Source organism: Girardinichthys multiradiatus, chromosome X, assembly GCF_021462225.1.
Source record: "Girardinichthys multiradiatus isolate DD_20200921_A chromosome X, DD_fGirMul_XY1, whole genome shotgun sequence".
Lineage (NCBI taxonomy): Eukaryota > Metazoa > Chordata > Actinopteri > Cyprinodontiformes > Goodeidae > Girardinichthys > Girardinichthys multiradiatus.
Window position 1 is genome coordinate 11836984 of NC_061817.1, and position 21459 is coordinate 11858442.

At 39.8% G+C, this 21459-nt stretch overlaps 2 protein-coding genes and 3 long non-coding RNA genes across 9 annotated transcripts in view; 4 read left to right on the forward strand and 1 right to left on the reverse strand.

The window, feature by feature from the left end:
- The window catches only part of LOC124863387 (serine/threonine-protein kinase N2-like), a 59349-nt gene extending 57135 nt beyond the window's left edge, over positions 1-2214 (forward strand). For all 5 annotated transcript variants that reach the window (XM_047357747.1, XM_047357746.1, XM_047357742.1 and 2 more), the window contains exons 20-22: positions 13-120; positions 704-784; positions 1198-2214. In XM_047357747.1, coding sequence (XP_047213703.1) covers positions 13-120; positions 704-784; positions 1198-1401 — 393 coding nt within the window. In that variant the 3' untranslated portion in view covers positions 1402-2214. The remainder of the gene's footprint in view (positions 1-12; positions 121-703; positions 785-1197) is intronic.
- A 5566-nt stretch (positions 2215-7780) lies between these two features.
- On the reverse strand, positions 7781-8524 carry LOC124862177. Its single transcript, XR_007036881.1, has 2 exons — positions 7906-8524; positions 7781-7837 (listed from the first exon to the last, which is right to left on the reverse strand). It is a non-coding gene; the product is annotated as an uncharacterized LOC124862177 (long non-coding RNA).
- Positions 8525-11401: 2877 nt separating this feature from the next.
- LOC124862652 lies at positions 11402-14105 on the forward strand. Its single transcript, XR_007036970.1, has 3 exons — positions 11402-11444; positions 11982-12073; positions 14012-14105. It is a non-coding gene; the product is annotated as an uncharacterized LOC124862652 (long non-coding RNA).
- Positions 14106-14324: 219 nt separating this feature from the next.
- LOC124863048 (transforming growth factor beta receptor type 3-like) lies at positions 14325-16651 on the forward strand. The gene is made up of 4 exons (XM_047357298.1): positions 14325-14330; positions 15114-15245; positions 15326-15500; positions 16476-16651. The coding sequence occupies exons 1-4, from the start codon at positions 14325-14327 to the stop codon at positions 16649-16651; spliced, it is 489 nt and encodes a 162-aa protein (XP_047213254.1).
- Positions 16652-16765: 114 nt separating this feature from the next.
- Positions 16766-21384, forward strand: LOC124862380. Its single transcript, XR_007036914.1, has 3 exons — positions 16766-16900; positions 17428-17620; positions 21312-21384. It is a non-coding gene; the product is annotated as an uncharacterized LOC124862380 (long non-coding RNA).
- Positions 21385-21459: the final 75 nt, after the last annotated feature.

Below are 21459 nucleotides of genomic sequence, written 5' to 3' on the forward strand. Positions count from 1 at the left end.
TTGTTTGTTCAGTCTCCGTTTCCAGGTGATGATGAAGAGGAGGTGTTTGACAGTATAGTGAATGACGAGGTGCGCTACCCGCGTTTCCTCTCCACCGAGGCCATCGGCATCATGAGAAGGGTTAGACTGATATTACTTTCTCCTGCTGGTTTCCTTTGCTTTTTTCATATATTTAAGAAGAAAGCCGAAGTATTAGACACAGTGCCTTGCAAAAATATTCATATCCATGACCCTTTTTTATGGGTTTTTTCTTTACAACCACAAATTTCAATGGAATTTATTTAAATGTTATGTGATAGACCAGTCTAAAACCATGCATAGTTTTGCACAATTTTCTTTCAAATATTAATCTGAAAAGTGTGGAGTACAAATGTCTTTAGACCTCTTTACTCTGGCACACCTAAATATAATCTAGTGACCTTCAGACGTCAGAATAAATAAAACTGTTCTGTGAATCTCTGTGAACTGCAAACCTGCAGCTATACATTACTATTAGCCAAACATCTGGTCTTTATAAAAGAATAGGAAGAAGAAATGCATTGTTATAAGAAAGCCATAAGAAGTCCCATTTGATGTTTTCTTTAAGTCAGAATATATGTGCACACAGAGCAGTTAAAGGGGTATGAATCCTTGTGCAACGCTCCGTATATCCTTGTGTTTCAAGGAAGTTGTCACTAAGAGTTCTGTTGGTTTCCCTCATCAGTTGTTGAGAAGAAATCCTGAGAGGCGCCTGGGCTCTGGAGAGAAGGATGCAGAAGATGTCAAGAAACAACCATTTTTCAGAGTAAGTCTCTGATTTCTGAAGCTTTTCTGAGACATAGTCGAATGTTTCTAACAAGGTTTCTTCAAGTTTCTCAGAGTTCACTTTTAGACGTTTTAAATATTTAAATTCAAGACCTTCATGAATTACATAAAATAACAGAATAAAGAAATACTAAATGATGCTAAGCTTTAAAAGCCTGAAAACAACTTTACATTGTGAATCCCTTATCCACATCTAAAACAAGTTAAACAAAGTAATGGCACCAGCAAATGTCTCAAAAAAAAGTATTACAAGACGGAATGGACTAATGTTGAATGATTTCAGACTTTTTAAGATCTTAAACAGAAACGTGTAGGTTTTATGAGTCTTAGAACTCTGTCTGTATAGAAGAAAAATTTAGCTGCCTCACTAACTGATTAAAAACAACCTTTCAGAGCATGGACTGGGATGCCCTTCTTCAGAGGAAAGTCGCCCCTCCCTTCGTCCCGACCATTGCAGGGAAAGAAGACGTCAGCAACTTCGACATGGAGTTCACCGCCGAGGCTCCTGCGCTCACACCTCCCCGAGAGCCCCGCGCCCTCTCGCGGAAGGAGCAGGACTACTTCAAGGAATTCGATTACGTCTCCGACCTCTGCTAGGGCCTGGGGTCATGGAGGGGTTATCTGCCCACCATCAGCCACAGACTCTGATAGGAGATTGACAAGGGAAGGCTGACTGCTGTGCTGCACAGGCACCGTAGAACATGACGGAGAAATGAGGAGAGGATCCTTTTAACTCTGACCTCTTTCTTTGTGTGAGTGTGTGTGAGATGAATAGGACAGCTGAACTGAATGTGTGTGAACACCAAACCCAACAGCGTGTCACGCACAAGTTCTGGGCCACAGATGGGCTTCCAGATGTGGCTTTCAAAGAGGAGGGAAGCTGTGATGATAACAGACGTTTATCCAGATTATGTAAGAGATGGACAAATCTTTTGATGGATCCTGATGAGACAGGAAGCTATTTTTTCCTCGTCTTCACTCTGGAATTGCCCCAAGCTCTTGTTTTTATCCCTGCTGTTTGTCGCTGGTAACTGCGTGTTTAAATGTGAACCGTGGCCCCTCTGTCTCAGTCATGCACTACCCGTAAACCGCCACTTGTGGGCGTCAGAGGACGTAGTAGAAAGAGAAATTACTGTTTTATGGTGATTTGTTTTGCCAAAGAAAGGAACCACAAGTGGACGTTTTCAAGGGATGAGCTGCTATTTGTGTGTCTGCTTAATCACCCTCCTTCACAATCGTTTCTTCCTGCTATTTTTCGGTACATAACAGGTTTTTTAAAGCATAGCTTTTCTCAGAAGGTTTTTTTTTATTTTTTGTGATAAACTTTTATCTCTGTCTGTGTTTCTTCTTCCTTTGTCATTTGCTGATATAACTTGTAGCAGCTGTGATCCAGTAAAGATGTGAAACCAACTGTGAATGTATGTTCCTGTGTGGGGAATTTGTAGGCTGATGGGAGCTTGGAAAGTTCTCTGATTTTTGTTTATGGATAACATCCATCCACCCAGCCAGGAGTTCCGGGTTCATACACAGTCTGGAGAAGTAAAAATTTCATATCATTTTCCAACTCTGTATAGTGATGGATTAAACTAAATCCAATTCAGTTTATTTATATAGCACCAATTCACAAAACATGCCATCTCATGGCAACAAAATAAATTTAATCAGACCATGCAGACTGATTCCAAATCAAGTACATACATTCAAATTGATCCTAGTTGCCAAACAATGCAGTCAAATTCAGTTTATTATTCAAATTGGTTACTTGGTGACTTGCAGCATTCATTCCTCCTGGGTGAGAATGTAGAGACAGTGGAGAGTCGCTCGCATTACTCATTGACTTTGCAGCAATCCCTCATTGTGAGCATGCATGTAGCAATAGTAGAAAGGAAAACTCGCCTTTAACAGGAAGAAACCTCCAGCAGAACTAGTCTCGTGTCAATGGTCATGACTGACTGGGGGGTTTGAGAAGACAGAGCATACACACAAAAGAACACAGAAGCACTGATCCAGGAGTACTTCCAATGTGAACAAAAAGTAATGTGAACAGATAGTAAAAGGTAATGTGAGTAGTAGCTCCTTTAGTCTCTTCATCAAAAAGCTAGCAGATAAATTCTGAGTCTTAAATCTATAGAGTATGAAAGAGAGCACATACAGTTAGTCACAGTGGAAGTTCAGCCAGTAGCTATGTCTAGGAGAGACGGGGTTAAACACTGAATGAAAGGGCCAAGTGTATTATCTAAAGCATCATGATGACAAAGATACCTCAGGATAACCTGAGCCACTCTATAAGCTTCATCAAAAAGGAAAGTTTTAAGCCTAGCCTTAAAAGTAGACAGGGTGTCTGCCTCACGGACTAAAACTGGGAGCTGGTTCCACAGGAGAGGAGCCTGATAACTAAAAGATCTGCCTCCCATTCTACTTCTAGAGACTCTAGGAACCACCAGTAAACCTGCAGTCAACGAAGTGCTCTGTTAGGAACATATGGAACAATCAGATCTCTGATGTATGATGGAGCTAGATCATTAAGGACTTTATATGTGAGGAGGAGAATTTTAAATTCTATTCTGGACTTAACAAGGAGCCAATGAAGGGAAGCTAAAATAGGAGAAATATGATCTCTCTTTTTAATTTTCATCACAACTCTTGCTGCAGCATTTTGAATCAGCTGAAGGCTTTTAACTGCATTTTGTGGACATCCTGATAGGAAAGAATTACAATAGTCCAGCCTTGAAGTAACAAATGCATGGACTAGTTTTTTAGCGTCACTCCTGGACAGGATATTTCTAATTTTGGAGATGAAAGAAGGAAATCCTAGAAACCTGTTTAATATGGGATTTAAATGACATGTCCTGGTCAAAAATAACACCGAGGTTTTTTACTTTATTACCGGAGGTCAATTTAATGCCATCCAGGTTAAGTGATTGACTAAGCAGTTTCTTTTTTAAAGACTCCGGTCCAAAGACGACAACTTCCGTCTTGCCTGTATTTAAAAGTGTGTTTAAAGTCATCCAGTTTTTTATGTCTTAAAGACTTGCCTGTAGTCTTAACTGGTTGGATTCTGTAGAATTTATAGATAAATAAAGCTGAGTATCATCAGCATAGCGATGGAAATTTATCCTATGCTGCCTGATAACTCTATCTATTGGAAGCATATATACATATAGTAAAGAGAATTGGCCCAAGTACTGAACCCTGTGGTACTCCACAATTAACCCTGGAGTTTAAAGATGATTTATCATTTATATGAACAAACTGGAATCTGTCAGACAAATAAGATTTAAACCAGCCTAGCGCTGTTCCCCTGATCCCTACAGCATATTCCAGCCTTTCTAAGATAATATTGTGATCGACTGTATCAAATGCAGCACTGAGATCTAACAGAACCAGTACAGACACAAGTCCATTATCTGAGGCCATGAGAATATTATTAGTGACTTTCACCAGTTTTAGTGCTATGATGAGCTCTGAAATCTGACTGAAACTCTTCAACTGAATCATTATTGTGTAAAGTTTCACACACTTGACTAGCAACTATTTTCTCAAGGATTTTATATAGGAAATGAAGATTAAATATAGTTCTGGGATGTATTAAGTCATCTTGATCAAGAGAAGGTTTCTTAAGTAAAGGTTCAATTACAGCTACCTTAAAAGACTGTGGTACATATCCATTTACTAAGGATAGATTAATCAAATCTAGAATGGGTCTGGCAATCAAAAGGAAAACTTCACCTTAAATTATTTGGTTGGGACTCAGAAAGCTCAAAGATCAAAACAGTCCAAATACAGATCAGTTAATACAGTTACCTCCAATGCTGTCTCACTTACTGAGGATGAAGTAACCATGTTCGGGAAGGTGCCAATGATATTTTTAATAGAATACATTTTTTTAATAAAGAATCCCATAAGGTCATTACTGCTGCAACCTAAGGGAATGGGTGGCTCAACTAGTGGCTAAATTGAGCATGGAAAAATCCTTGAACTGCAGACGTTATTCTTAATTCTATTATCTAAAAGAAAAATGTATTATCAAATAAAGCACTTTTTGCTTTTTATCATTGATTTACTACATCAAAATGGATAAAGAAAGCATTTATCTGAGTGCAGCCAAGAGGCCCATATGGATTCTGGATGAGCTGCAGAGATCCACAGCTCAATTACTGTTAGTATTCTCTTCATAAAACTGGTTTTAATGGAAGTGTGGCACAGACAAAGACGCTACTGATAGAAAACAAGTCTTGTTAAGGGTCTGCCACAAATCATGTACTGTATGGGACACAAGAAACTGGTGAAAGGAGGTGCTCTGGTCAGATGAGATCAAACTTTTATCAAAAATACAAAAACTGCACCCTGAACACATTATCCCCATGATGAAAATAAATGGTGGCAGCATCATGATGTGGAGAAGGTATTCTTCAGTTGGAGCAGGGAAGCTGGTCAGAGTTGATGGAAAGATCTTTGGAACTTATTCCAGAGCAATCCTTGAAAGACTTGAGACTAGAGCAGAGGTTCACCTTCCAGCAGGATAACAACCCTAAACATACAGCTAGAGATACAATAGGATGGTTTAGATCAGGGTTCTGCAACCTTCTGCTCGTTGGCCCCTTCATAATACCTTTTGGTGACTATGACTACAACGGATGCTTATAAATATACATGCAACAGGATGGCTGCTTTTAACAGTTATCTGTTTTTCTGCAGTTTCTTAGATTGTTTAAAACAGATTGACACTATGGGTTCAAGGATTATTTTTTTTCCCTGAGCTCTTTCAATAGGCTACAAATGATGTATTTTCTTTGGTTGGTAACACTTTTATTCATTTTCATAAATATGAAATTATTTACCAAAAAAACATTTGTTCTGATCATTTAAAACTTTCAAGCTATTCTTTCCACCAAAATGTGCTTTTTAATACTCATAATAAAAAAACACATTTTCATATAGGAAATAAATATTAAATAACATATTTATTTATTGGGCCTGTAGAGTTATGTCTTCTCCACAGGCCCAGTAGGTTTTACAGCTCTAGACAGATTTCATCTAGCGGGAGAAGAGGCAAAAACAGCCCTATAGACTTTAAAGATTGCTGACCCCTGGTTTAGATCAAAGCATAATCATGTGTTAAAATGGCCCAGTCAAAGTCCAGACCTTAATCCAAATGAGAATCTGTGGCAAGACATGTAATTAAAGGTTCACCATCCAGAGTGACTAAGCAAACCTCAAAATACTCAGCTGTAATTACAAATACACCTCACACTTTATATTTTATTTCTAAAAATGTAAAAATAAAACATCATTCTGCTTCCACTTCATAATTGTGCATTATTTAGTGATGTTCTAACATAAAATCCTAATAAATATGTTGAAGTTGTGGCTGTTTTGTAACAAAATGAGAAGAAGTTCAAGGTGTTTGAACATGTTTGCGAAGGTACTCTGTCTGTTTTTCTGGTCCCACTGACATCACAAACAATTAATCATCATAACCAATTCTCCAAACCCCCCTAAAACTCAGGATGGATTTTGTGGACCTAAGAAGGATGGTAAAATGCAATCATCTCTAAAAATGTCAATGCAACCGAGGGTCCCAGCTGTTGTTATTAATGGCGTGCTGAAAAGAACATGACCAAGAACATTCCTGGGAGTATTAGAAATCAAAACGAGTATAGAAGAAGTTCATACACACACTAACACACACTGTAAAAATAATCCCACAGAGCAATTAAGAACAAAATACCAAATTCACTCAGGCTGAATTAACCTTTTGCTGTACTGCTAGAGAATATTGGTGTGATATGCATGTAGCTGACATACATCCAAAATTTTGTATTGACATTCATTAGCATTGGGTCACTTGTCTTTACACACACACTTGAGCTTCAGTGACATCCCATTCCTAATCCCCAGCCTGTACTTTGCGTTTGGATCATGGGAATTTCTGACCATTATTCCAAAGAGCATTTGTGTGGTCAGACACTGATTTTGGACGAGAAGGCCTGGCATGCAGTATCTGCTCTTAATCATCTCAGGGGTCAGATTGCGCTGGTATGCAGCCATGTTGGAACAAGAAGGAGTCATTCCCAAATTGTTCCCACAAGCTAGGGAGCATGAAAGTGGTCGAACGGTTTTGTTGTGCTCAAGCATTGAGAGTTCCTTTCACTGTAAGTTTGGGACCAAACGTAACTCCTGAACAGCCCCACAACATAATCTGCATCTACACCAAACTTTTCACTTGACAGAACACAGTCTGCCAAACCCAGGCATGATTTATCACTCCAAACAAGATGCCACCACTGCCACACATCACTATGTTAAAATAAACAGCTGACTACGCAATATTTAGTGTTCTCAGCTGGACAAGGGGCATCCCATCATGGTACCCTGGTATTCTCTGGGCTCCCGATAGCAACCCATTATTTCCCAGTTGTTTGTGGAAACAGTCTGTATGACGAGATGTTGGATGTTTGAACACATGTGGCCATGGTAATGATTGGAACAGCTTATTTTAAACATGTCAAGGGGTGACCCAATACTAGTGTAATAAGTGCATTTGCTCCTTTCCATCTTTAAATCAGGTTAAATGTACAAACATCTGTAGTACATTTTATAGTCTTCAAATGCCACAAATGACCATACTACATTTGGTCATGTGGATCAACAAAAAATGCACTAATTTAAAAAGTCCAAACATGAATTTTTAATTATTAATTTTATACTTAAACCAAACATGTTTGTTTTAAAGCTTTTTTTATGTCATACATGCTTTGTATGATTACTGTACATTGTTCATACAACTAGTTGAGAACTAAAATAGTGTGAAATGGAAACCAAGAACCAAGGCAGTTAAAGATCCTAAAGATGCTATGACCAACATAACAACAAATTCAACTCAACCACAGTCACCCAAACAGAACACAAGAAAATGTCATAGTGTTACGTATGGCTCTGACCCACATGCAGAATCACGCTCAAGGGAAACGGGTACAAGTTTGAAAAAGGTTTATTTAAGGAGAATGGATCAGTATGGTGCGCAGAAAAACTGTAAGGAAAAACGACAGGTAAGTGGCACAGTAAACGAAACCGGTACTTAAATGTGAAATGTCTTACTAGGATGGAGTAGGCAATCCGCCAGGAGGAGAGGGATTCGGACTGGAGAAGAAGTGAATATGGAGACAAAGGTAAGTCCGATGATTTCTCAGTTACTTGGGTTAGAGCTTGGAGTGCAGGCGAAGTGTCAGAGGAAGAGGTGGAGGATGGACAGGTTGGGTTGAATGGTCTCTGGAGAATCTGGGTCCGGAAGCAGCCAGCTGGGGAAGTTCCAGAGTTCGGCGTTGGGTAGGTGTGTGTGGAAGATCCTTCCTGGGGAGATCCTAGGAGCGAGGCTAGTGCGAAACGAAGCCACCGGGGCCAGCCTGGGTAACCTCCAGGTAGTCGCCGGTATAATCCTTGGAAGGTCCTTGAAAACGTAGTTAGTGTTTGAACAAAGCCACCAGGGCCAGCCTGGGTAACCTCCAGGTAGTCGCCCGTTCAGTTCACTAAGAAGAACAAAGAACAAGTTAAACGTTGTCGAAGGCAAAGTACACATAAACTTAATTAATACGAGGCTGGCTGAGTAGCTACCACAGAGGCTAATACTTGAGCGACGAGATGCTGGCTGCTTCCTGCTGAAGTACTCCAGGAGTCAATTACCGAGATGGAAAACACCTGTCTCCACTACTGCTGAGCACTAGCGCTTACTTGGAGTCAAAAAACACAGACAAAAACATAAAACAGAAACTCCAGCTACGACAGAAAAGCCAGTACTGGGTGTCACTGGGGACATAGAAACACACATTATGGTGTTTTATATATCCATATTGACGTCATTCTTCATTCAAACCAGACAGAACGTTCCGGTCCATGAGGTCCAGTGTCCTCCGTGCTTTCAGGTGTTTACCAGTTTGAAAATTGCTCATTTCACTTCAGTCCTGAACATAGTGAGCAGCCAGACACGAAAATCAAACCGTTTATATCAGGAATTATGGAGCAGGGGCACATGCAGTAATTTGGGCCCCCGAGAAGGGTTCAGTCAGAGCTTTCAAAATGTTGACCTGGAGAAGCACAATGGGCTCCTTGGAAAAACTCAGCACTAACCCAAAAGAAAGAAAAATATGGAAATCTGGTGTATTGTCATATTATGTCATGTTGGAGACAGATATTAAATCTGAAATCAAAAAGTGGGCAGAGGAGTGCCATGATTCATGTTTCTGGACTGTTTTCCAGACTCGACTGTTTCTGTGAACGATTTTCCTTATCTCACTGCACTAAATCACTTAACTATGCTCTCCTGTGCCTGTCTCAGTATCTCCAGGACAAAATCTCCTTCCAGTCAGAGTACAGGTGCCAGATTTTCTGAAGCTTCATACAGATGACATATAGCTCCTCACTGCCTGCCCTCATCTGCAAAAGTTTATTGGTTGCTCTACAGGCTCCTGAGTTTCATCTACTCATGGGTCTTCCCTGAGTTGTTTTCCCCTCACATCTGGAATTAACCCCGACAGGTTGGTCAATCCCAATCTGAACAAGATTGTGCAAATCTGCCATATCTCAGTCATTCACTCACCTATCTCTCCTTCAGATCTGCACACGGTTCCTGTGATCCTGTATCCAAAGCTACAATATTTCAACCCAATAAATGGAGTCTTTAAAATCAGTGGGTGAATTCCACCACAGTCAACTGGGGAAGGACCCGGACAGGAAAAATTCAGGTTAGAGATGAGCTATCAGCGTTTATCACATCATGAACAGCTTACAGTGTTTGTCACACTGAAATGGTTCAGGTCATCAAACAAATATTTGACAAAGTCAACCTGTTTCTTAGGGATAAAAGCTATCAAAACCAGCATGACCCTATGTGAAAAAGTAATTGATCCCTAAACCTAAAAACTGGTTGTGCCACCCATAGCAGCAACAGCTGGCAATGATCACTCTGGAGAAATTTTGGCCAACTCTTCTATGTAAAACAATTTTAAATCAGCCATATTGAAAGACTTTTGAGCACAAACAGCACTTAGGGTCATGCCACAATCAGATTTAAGTAGGGACTTTGAGTAGGCCATTCTAAAACCTTCATTTTTTTATTCAGAGCTGTTTGCTGGTATGCTTTGCATCATTTACCAGGCTGCATAACCCAGACATCTTAAGATTAAGGTCACAGAGATCAGAGAGAGCACAATTCATGGTTCTATCAATCACTGCAAGTCGTTCAGGTCCTGAAGCACCAGCACTCTACTACCACCAGTAGTCAAACTTGTTTAACTACTGGTTTTATGATTGTTTTATGATGTAAGGGGACACACACCTTTCATAAAGGTTTCACTGTTGTCCCATCAGTCCGCTGAATATTTTTCCTAAAGCCACAGAGATCAAGCCATTTTCTGGCAAATGTGAGAGGGGCCTCTGTGTTCTTTTTGGTCAGCAATGGATTTTTCATCTTGGAGCTCTCTCTTTGATGTCATTTTGCACAGTCTCTTTATGCTGAATCCTGAACTCTGACCTTAACTGAAGAAAGCGAGGCCTTCAGTACTTTAGACTTTTTTCTGGGTTCCTTTGTAACCTCCTGGATGAGCTGTTGATGTGCTCTTGGAGTAAATTTAGTAGGCCAAATGTTCCTGGGAAGTTTTATAACTCTGGTATATTTTCTTAATTTGTGGATAAAAGCTCTTACTGTGGTCCTGGAATTCAGGAATTTCTGTAGATAGAGACATGATGTGTTGCCATTTGTTTAGAATGTTTAGCCCACTTAAAGTTACTAGACAGGTTTTTTATGTGTGGTTTCTTGATTCTACACATCTAGCAGTAATCTCTCAGTCTCAGCCTGAGTGTGGCTAGTGAAGGTTGAACCAAAAACGTGGTTCATCTGGTAATTCATGATTTAATAAGGAGGGAATTACATTTTCACACAGAGCCAGGTTCGTTTCAATAGCTTTTTTTTTATAAATTAAATTATCATTTGGAAACTGCATTGTGTTTTACTGAGTTTATCTTTGTTTCATATGAAAATTTGTTTGAGAATCTGGAACAATATGGGTAGTAAAAAAGTAAAAACAAAATATCTGCAAGAAAGTGGATCCTTGAACCTTCAGTCAGGAAAAAATATAATTGGCTAAAAGCCTGTCATTGAAGAATTGCAGTAAACACCAGTAGGTGTTCACTGCTTTAGACATTTGAGATTTTGTTTTTGTTCATATGTGCTTTTCTCTCAGTCAAACTCCTCCTCTCTCTTTTCCCCTCCTCTCTCCTTCTCTGGTCCTCCTTCCTGTTGCCATCTGGGTTTGGAGACATTTCCAAAGCCTATTATACCTCTCCTTACTATATCTCTCTCCACTGTCACACCATGCCCTAAGCCCTCCCATTGCCTCTTTAAATGTGTCTTTACATCCACTTTACTCCTTCTGGGTGTTTGTAATCAGTTTCTTTTGGTACATTTTCCTCACAAGTGGAGCACAGCTGAGATTGGAAAGTATATTTTTGCCTAGTTTAAGGTGTGTGTGTGGTTGTGTGTTTAGTAATTGAGGGGGGCGTGCGTAGAGTTGGGAGAGGCGTCCTCACAGCTTCAAACAACACTTGGATCATCAGCCAGCCTTTTCCTCTGTGCAGAACCACAGGTGAGTCTGACATTTCATTTCATATTGACTCTAAACACGACTGAGGACAGATAGCTTCACTGATTGCAACAATTATAGATTAAAATCTTTCATAGTTGCCTAAAAATTTCAGCTAGACATGAATGGGAAGAACTTTGATATTATAAATGGAATCATGCAATGTAAACAGGAATTGATGCAATGGGCGAAGGTTGTTCTTCCAGGTTAGTTTATTTTGCATTGTTTCATCTTCATTGATGAGAGAAAATATCACCAGATAGCCAGAAAAGGCCTGATAAGACTGATATTTAAATATAATCTATAAAAGTTGTTGGACCAGAGTGTATATGAAATAAATAACTTTAAAAAGAGTTTTGAAGTATTACTTTGGGGATTTTTGGAATATTTATCCATTTTCCTTTATCTACAAGTAATCAATGAATTTGATGAAAATAATTGGAAAACTTATAATTTCTGCTAAAGGTGATTTATTCAATCAGTTAACTACACTTTTTGATTGTATGAAAGTGACTGCCCTCAATGTAACATTACCTATAGGTTGTTGTCAGACGCTGAATCCACAATGTCATCGTTGCCAAACTTTGGGTGGTGGATTTTCTGCTTTGTTTTCATCTGGGAAAGACTGAAAGGTAAGAATAATGTGTCTGATAGGATGTTCTCCTGTGTCTTCTGTCTTTAATCAGAGTGTTAGAGACAAATTGGTGGATTTTTATAGCAAAGCATCAGTACATAGGACAGAAATTGTGCGTCCTGAAACTAATTTGTGTTGTTTTTATCCACAGAACAGTATTGAACATAGAGCATTTATGCATCATGGAGCATTTATGCCTCTTAAACGTTTTGTTACATTTTGTTATATTACAACAACAAACCTCTGTGTTATTTATTGGATTTTTATCATTTAAACAAAAGCACTGAATAATTGTGAAGAGGAAAGAAAATTTGAAAAGTGCGGTTTGCATTTTTATTTGCACTCAGCCTTTCTAGGTCAACAATTTGTAGAAACAGCAAACACAGCTGCAAGTCTTTCAAAGTATGTCTCTACCAGTTTCTGCACATCTAGAGACAAACATTTTCCTCATTTTTGAAATAGCTCAAACTCAGTCGAACTGGATGGAGAGCATCTGAGAACTTCAGTTTGCAAGTCTCGGCGCAAATCTTTAACTCAGTGTAGGTCTGGACTTTGAGTAGGTCAATCTAACAAATGGAGATGCTATGACATGAACCATTTCATTGTTTGTTGCCAGCCTAAAAAGTAGTTTGAAAAAGGCATGTCACACTTCATGGGATAGGATTGAAATATGACACTTTGATACAATGTAAAGTAGTCAGTATACAGCTGTATACATGTATAAATTTGCTCAAACTGTGTATTTACCATTATTTCCCAGCACAGCCTTAATTCTCTTGCACGTGGAGTTCACTAGGTCTTAACAGGTTGCCAGTGGAATCCTCTTCCACTTCTTCATGACGACATCATGGAGGTGATGTATGTTAGAGACCTTGTGCTCCTCCACCTTCAGCATGTGGGTGCCCCACAGATGCACAGTAGGGATTAGATCTGGAGTCATGCTTGGCCAGCTTGAGACCATCTGAACCAAATAACTTTATCTTGGTCTCATCAGACCACAGGACATGGTTCCAGTATTCCATGTCCTTAGTCTGCTTGCCTTCATCAAACTGCTTGCAGGCTTTCTGGTGCATCATCTCTAGAAGAGGCTTCCTTCTAGGACAACAACCATGCAGACCAATGTGATGCAGCGGGTGTTGTATGCTCTGAGCACTGACAGGTTGACCCAGCACCACTTCTGCAGTAATTCTGGCAGCACTCATATGTCTACTTTCAAAAGACAACCTCTGGACATGACATTGAGCAGGTGCAGGCATCTTCTTTGGTCAACCATGGCGAGACCTGCTGTGAGTGGAACCTGTCCTGGCCACCATGGTGCAGCTCAGTTTCAGGTTGTTGGCAATTTTCTTGTAGCCTCGGCCATCTTTATATAGAGCAACAATTTCTTTTTTTTAGATCCTTCTTTGCCACGAGGTGCCACGTTGAACTTCCAGTGACCAGTATGAGAGAACGATAACACCAAATGTAACACACCTGCTCCCCATTCACACTTGAGACCTTTGACACTAACACGTCACATGACACAGGGGAAGGAAAATGGTTAATTGGGCACAATTTGCACATTTTCACTTAGGGGTGCACTAACCTTTAATACCAGTGGTTTAGACGATAGTGGTTGTGTTTTTAGTTAAACTTAGGGGATGGCAAATTTAGACTGTTATACAAGCTGTACACTGACTACTTTACATTGTATTAAAGCATCATTCCTTCGGTGTTGTGCCATGAAAAGATATACTAAACTATTTACCAAAATGTGAGGGTGTACTTATGTTTTCAGAGATAGTGTACGTTTCTGGTTGTAAAGTGACAAAATGTAAAAAGAAAATAATAAATTTATAGACAAGAACACATTTGCATGGCACTGTAACAGAATTTTACTAATGTGTTTGAATCCCAATATTTAGGTTATTGTTATAAACCTACTGTTCCTCCTTAGCACAAGGTGCAAAGGTACAATGTTCTCCAGGTGATGCAGTGGGAAGGCAGCATCCTGTTCGAGGTCTGCTGGAGAGGTTTCAGGAAGGCCGTGGCTGCACTGCAAAAGAGCAGGGCAACAAGGAAACTCATGTCATTGCTTTGCAAAGACCAACCAACAGCCCCGGGAATATGGTAACTACTAAAGTTTTACTTTAAAAAATAAGTTTCCTTTAAAAGGTTGAAGAATATTTCACTAAGTTTATTAGTGTCTGAACATGAGGTGCTGTAATATACCCCGTTTGCTAATGATTCGAAAATTTTAAAAATCAAATATGCCGGTAATTTAATAAGTCCCATAAAAAAACAAATACAGTCTCCCCTTTGTGTCCCAGCTGGATCCCCTCCTTGTGGAGTTTGAATGTTCTCCTTCTACTGCCCAAAATACTGATGTTTGGTTTCAGAGGAATCTCTCATTTTCATGGTTAAAACAAAACACCGCTAATAACATGATATGTAATGACATGTTTCTACACATATAGCCACTGGATAATATTACAAGCTATTTTGGTAAAGGTTCTTGTGTTGTGAAATTAGTTAAACCTCTGAGCAATGAACCAACTCCACCCTAACTCCATTCCTTGGAACTGCAGTTATGTTGAGGAAAATCAACAATAGTAGATTTGTAAAAACAAATCTACTCTCCTGTAGTTATTTATTTATTTTAAAAAAAACTGTTTATATCTATTTTGTGAATAACGTTAAGCAGATTTTCCTTAAATAAATATGATATACAAACATTAGTCTTTCAAATTTGTATTTACACTGAGAATAAATTTTTTGGGCTTCTGAAGCCAATTTGTGGCACAGGATTTTATTTAAAGGTACTAGGGGGGCTGAATACAAATATATGCAATTTGAAAGCTTTTGAAACTATGTGTCATTTTCTTTTATTTTAAACATATTTTAAACATATGAACCACTTTGCGTTGGTCTATCACATAAAATCCTAATATGAAATGTGGAAACGTTCAAGGGTTATTAAAGAGTTTTGCAAGGCTCTCAATATACATAAGATAGCAGTCTTGTCAATCTTTCACCCCCTTTTTTTCCCCTGTCCGCAGGTGACAGTGTTCCTGAAGCCTTTGACTCTCTCCTCCGCCCCTCTTAGGACCCTCCACCTGGTGCTCAGCTCCATACTACCAATCACCTGGTGGCTGAAGGCTGAGCTGCTGCACCTCCCAGTATTTGTGCAGGTCAGTCAGTGTGTACAGAAAGAGAGGATTATGGTCCTGAATATTTCATTTAAAAGCTGTCTATTTAAATAATTTGCTAGGTGTCTCCAAACTCCAGTGTTCAGTCGCAGACTCTACATTTGCATGTTCAAACGGTTCATTCGTTACCTTTTCGCCTCCACGCACTGCACCGCTGGGCCCTTAAGCACCATGGCAACCTCTCCTCACTGATCCACACGAGGCAAGGCAATCGAGTCTACATCCATCTGGGAGAAGGTGAGCCACTGAGAAACTACACTGTATTGGAAAAAGTATAATGACAACCTTCCCAATCGTTGAATTCAGGTGTTCCAATCCAACACCTAGGCATGCAGATTGCTTTTACAAACATTTGTGAAAGAATGGGTTGCTCTCAAGAGCTCAGTGACTTCAAGGTTGTTGCTATGATAGCATTATGTCCATTTTTGAAAGTTTTCCACAGCTAAACATTTCATGGTCAACTGTTTGTTTTTGAGGAGTAGGACCCAAACACAGGCAAGAAGCAAGGAGAATCATGATTTTGGCAAATTTGAGTCTGACTATCTGGCTACAGCAAGAAATAACCAAGCAAACTGGCTCGGAAATGAACACTAAATGAATACAAAAAGAAGCACAGGAATAAGTAAAACAATAACTAACAGACCATGAATGAACAATAAACCAATCTGGAACGTAGAACACATGAGACCAAAGAGACCAACTGAACTCAAAATCCTTCAACTCTTAATTTTGATAGTGGTATTATAACAAAGAGAAAGTGACTGCGCACAACAGTACCTCAGCCACAAAGTGTCGGGCATGTCAAATCAAGGCAAACACGATCCTGAGGAGCATCCTGTGCAGAATTCACCAGCTTACACATTTTCTGCAGGGTCAATTACAGAGAACAGAGAGCTTTAAAGAATGGGTTGTGTTGCCCAAACGCTTCATTTAAGTCTTACATTACCAAGCATGATGCAAAGTGTAGGATGCAGTGGTGTGAACACATAACTCCGCAGGACTCTTGAACAGTGGGTCAATATTATATTAAAGCCTATGAATGAGGAATAAAAAGTAATTAAAGTTCATGTAAATACAATGGCTCACCAAGCACTTCCCCTCGTTGATCTCAAAAGTCTTTAACGTAACTTGAAGCCAGAGAGATTATTGAGAAACATTTTGTAAAATTAATTTCTATTATAAATCCTCTCTGGTTTTGTCTCCACGTCACAGATCCGTCCCTTCCTGCTGTGTGCCAGCTTCAGTCTTTATTCTTCTTTCAAAATTACATGACCTCAGATTTGCAGCCAGAAAACGTGAAGGGCTGCACCCTTCCCAGAGGGAGTGAGGCTAGCCCGGAAGTCCATGTGATCAAGCTCCACTCAGCAGGCTCAGGGCTTAGTGGGTGAGATAATATAGCCTCCTGGGGTCCTTATTTAAAATTAGACAATGTTCTGTTTTAAACTGCAAGAAAAAAAAAGGAGACATTGTTTTCTCTCATTATCTCTTTCAGCTCTCTGCAGGTGGATGTGAAGGTCTCTCTTGTACCCCCAGAGGCCACTTCAGAACCACAGAAGGTGGTGCTGATTCTTAGCAGCTTAGTCCCGGTTAACTGGGTGATTACAGCTCCCAATGTCTGGGGTCACATTTCTGTTCATGTAAGGCTCAAATCTCTCATGTTAGTGTTTGAATTTGTAAAACGAGCAGCAGGTGGACACGTTTTTTCAGATAGCTGCTCTTCCTCCTGCCTGCTCAGAAATAAGGATTGCTGCTAAATCAAGGACTTGATGAAATCGACTTCCTTAGATGCATAAATGTTTACCTTTTAGGATGTAATTCAAGTAACTTTGAATGTGTTGTTCCATACATATGACTGACAGGGACTGCATGTAAATGAATTTGAGTCTGTCTATGTGATTGGATTGAATCGGTATGAACCAGATTGATTTGATTGAGATGACATTCGCTGTAAATTGTCACCACTTAAAATGTTGAACTGAATTGAATAAACCACAAAATTCTCAGACTGTCTTGACAAATAACAAAATTGTTATTTTTTAAGTCTAAGATGTTTATTTTGTGACCTACCCTTTCTAAATCTATCAGATGCTCTTGATTTTACATTTTAAAAAGCTGCATACCAGACTGCGTGTGTGTTTAATGTGTCTCATTTCTCTCTTGCCAGTCCTACAACAGTGTCTCTCTGCCATTTCCACCAGAGCCTAACGTAACCATGTCCAACACACTTGTATCTGACCTGTCTACTTTCTCTGATCCTCTTGTTTGGGCCACTGAGAGCGGCTACACACATGTAAGGTCATACACTGAGGCTGACCTGGCGAATCGCTTTGTGATCCAGCTGGCAGAAGGCGGGACAGGTAGATCTTTTCTGTCTGTGTTATTGGGGAAATGTACTAAAGCCTTAACTTTCATGCAGATTTAAATCTGGTTGTTTCCCATTGAAACATTTCCTGTTCACATCACATAGACAAACATGAAGGAATGAATGCAACATCCTCTGAAAAATACATCTCATGATTTTTCCAAGTTTTTCATGTATGTTGTCTAGGTGTCAAGTTATGTGTTCTCACCAGTGCACTTATTTACAGTAATACCAACCTGCCTTTTAATTGCATTGTGTGCAACTTGGCTCAAAGCAGTCCCCTTTTATCCCGATCCACGTTGGGAGGTAGTGACAGAGCAGCAACAGTCATGAGATGAAAGATGGGATTGCAGAGCCACTTTTACCTAATCAGATATAAATAATGACATGTTGTGGATTGCAAACAGCAACTTTGTTTGCTTTCTCTTGAATTAAATGCATGTGGACCGACAGCATGAGGATCATGACACACAGCGTTCAGTCTGAGATGATCAGGGGAAACCAAACATGTAATATGTTTTATATTTTATGTTCTCTTGTAATAGCTGCTGAGTTATACTCCTTTGACCCCACAATCCCAGCTGAATGCTCTGAAAGCATGATCATAAGAATCATTTGTTTAGTATGATTCTTGGTTGTTTTTTTTTGTAATTTTATGGAAGAGTATTAAGGCCAAAAGCAAACCTTTCAATTTAATGATCCAGCTAAGTTCCACACTCATTTCTAGTCTCGCAATATGGATCAGGACTGAAACAAGATCCTGGGTAAAAGCTGCGGAAATGAACTTCCTATGTAGGGTAGTCAGGGTATGCTTCACAGGGGGAGCTTCAATTAAAGCCACTGTTCCTCCTTATCAAAATGAGCCAGTTAAGGTGTTCTAATTAGGATTCCTCCTTGGGACCCCCTTTTACAAGTTTGCCAATACATCCCAAAGGGAGAAGAGCCCAAAGATGATACAGAATTTGCTGGAGGAATTATACATCCTTTCTGGTCCTTGGGTTTCCATTGAGGAGCTGGGCAGCATCTTATCCCTAATAGTGTAATACCAGTCCCTTCATCTTTCAGGGATTGGGCAATGACCTAAACAAATGGATTCTGATCACATATAAAAGCATCTTTATCTGCCCAACTCTCAACTCCCGAGAATGTGATCAAGGATATCATGCACTAATGAATTATTATAGATCATAAAAAGATGTCGCTTAATGTTTCTTCCCCGGTGATCTTTCATTGCCCAAGCACCCCCTCTGTTGGTAACCAATTGAAAATAATTCAGTGATAGCTGGAATAATCCATCTTTAACAGGCACTAGCTTATGTCACAGGTTACGTTCATCCGGTTAAAGGTGCAGCAACAAAAAGCACAAGTAGTCATGTTCACAAATGTCTGAGTCTCAAACGGATATGTTCATGGGTGTGTGATTATCAACCAACAAATTAAAGAAGAAATTTAGCTATAACTCCCCTGGCTTTTGAAAATAAGAACTTTTAAGCAGGTGTTAAGCATAGCTTTTCTTTTAGGCCACATTGCTGTATTGTATTAAAAAAAATTTTTATTGGTCTGATGTAATATTCTGCTCTTAAATATCGTGTTTTTATCTGCTGTAAGCAGAAAATCATCATAAAATAACATAAATAAAGTCTTGAAAACATCAGTCTGTCTTTAATTAATCCCTAGTGAATTGAGTGACTGAAATAAATAAACCTTTTAGTAATATTCTAATTTATTGAATATGATTATAGATCTTAGCCCAACTGGGTATTTAAGTTAATTGAAATTGGTCAGTTTATGGATCCCTCTTATTAGCCAGATTTGACCTGCCCCAACCTTACAGAAATATACAGGTCCTTCTCAAAATATTAGCATATTGTGATAAAGTTCATTATTTTCCATAATGTCATGATGAAAATTTAACATTCATATATTTTAGATTCATTGCACACTAACTGAAATATTTCAGGTCTTTTATTGTCTTAATACGGATGATTTTGGCATACAGCTCATGAAAACCCAACATTCCTATCTCACAAACTTAGCATATTTCATCCGACCAATAAAAGAAAAGTGTTTTTAATACAAAAAATGGCAGAAATGACTGCTTCAATGCGGCGTGGCATGGAGGCAATCAGCCTGTGGCAATGCTGAGGTCTTATGGAGGCCCAGGATGCTTCGATAGCGGCCTTTAGCTCATCCAGAGTGTTGGGTCTTGAGTCTCTCAACGTTCTCTTCACAATATCCCACAGATTCTCTATGGGGTTCAGGTCAGGAGAGTTGGCAGGCCAATTGAGCACAGTGATACCATGGTCAGTAAACCATTTACCAGTGGTTTTGGCACTGTGAGCAGGTGCCAGGTCGTGCTGAAAAATGAAATCTTCATCTCCATAAAGCTTTTCAGCAGATGGAAGCATGAAGTGCTCCAAAATCTCCCGATAGCTAGCTGCATTGACCCTGCCCTTGATAAAACACAGTGGACCAACACCAGCAGCTGACACGGCACCCCAGACCATCACTGACTGTGGGTACTTGACACTGGACTTCTGGCATTTTGGCATTTCCTTCTCCCCAGTCTTCCTCCAGACTCTGGCACCTTGATTTCCGAATGACATGCAGAATTTGCTTTCATCCCAAAAAAGTACTTTGGACCACTGAGCAACAGTCCAGTGCTGCTTCTCTGTAGCCCAGGTCAGGCGCTTCTGCCACTGTTTCTGGTTCAAAAGTGGCTTGACCTGGGGAATGCGGCACCTGTAGCCCATTTCCTGCACACGCCTGTGCACGGTGGCTCTGGATGTTTCTACTCCAGCCTCAGTCCACTGCTTCCGCAGGTCCCCCAAGGTCTGGGGGGGTCTTCCTCAGGGTCCGGTCACCTCTTCTCGTTGTGCAGCGTTTTCTGCCACACTTTTTCCTTCCCACAGACTTCCCACTGAGGTGCCTTGATACAGCACTCTGGGAACAGCCTATTCATTCAGAAGTTTCTTTCTGTGTCTTACCCTCTTGCTTGAGGGTGTCAATAGTGGCCTTCTGGACAGCAGTCAGGTCGGCAGTCTCACCCATGATTGGGGTTTTGAGTGATGAACCAGGCTGGGAGTTTTAAAGGCCTCAGGAATCTTTTGCAGGTGTTTAGAGTTAACTCGTTGATTCAGATGATTAGGTTCATAGCTCGTTTAGAGACCCTTTTAATGATATGCTAATTTTGTGAGATAGGAATTTTGGGTTTTCATGAGCTGTATGCCAAAATCATCCGTATTAAGACAATAAAAGACCTGAAATATTTCAGTTAGTGTGCAATGAATCTAAAATATATGAATGTTAAATTTTCATCATGACATTATGGAAAATAATGAACTTTATCACAATATGCTAATATTTTGAGAAGGACCTGTATAGCCATCATGTAACCTGCAGCGGTCATGTCTGGGGCCCAATTATTCAACCCATTTAATACCGATATAGGCTCCATATAGAAATGTTGGCTGGGTTAGACTGGTACTTTTATTTTCCTGGGTTTCCTAGATCACCTTCTCCATCTTTCAGATTATAGCTGCTGTTGCTTTGAGGGAAGTACAAACTGTGGTGTCGGTTCTGGCTTTTGTTTCTTAGCATGAAAGAGAATCAGATTCATTGTTTGTAAAATCAGACCTCCACGTGTGACTGGTTTCTTTCGTCATCTGCCTCTTTGTTACCTTCAGGCCAAGAGATATTACCTGTGGTGAACTGCGAGGGCGGTCTCCTCAGCGTGACTGTGGACCTACAAAAACTAAAGGTCTTCATATCTAGAAATTAATTGATTGTCCCAATGAATGTAAGGTTTTTATTAAAGATGGACTGTCTGTCTAC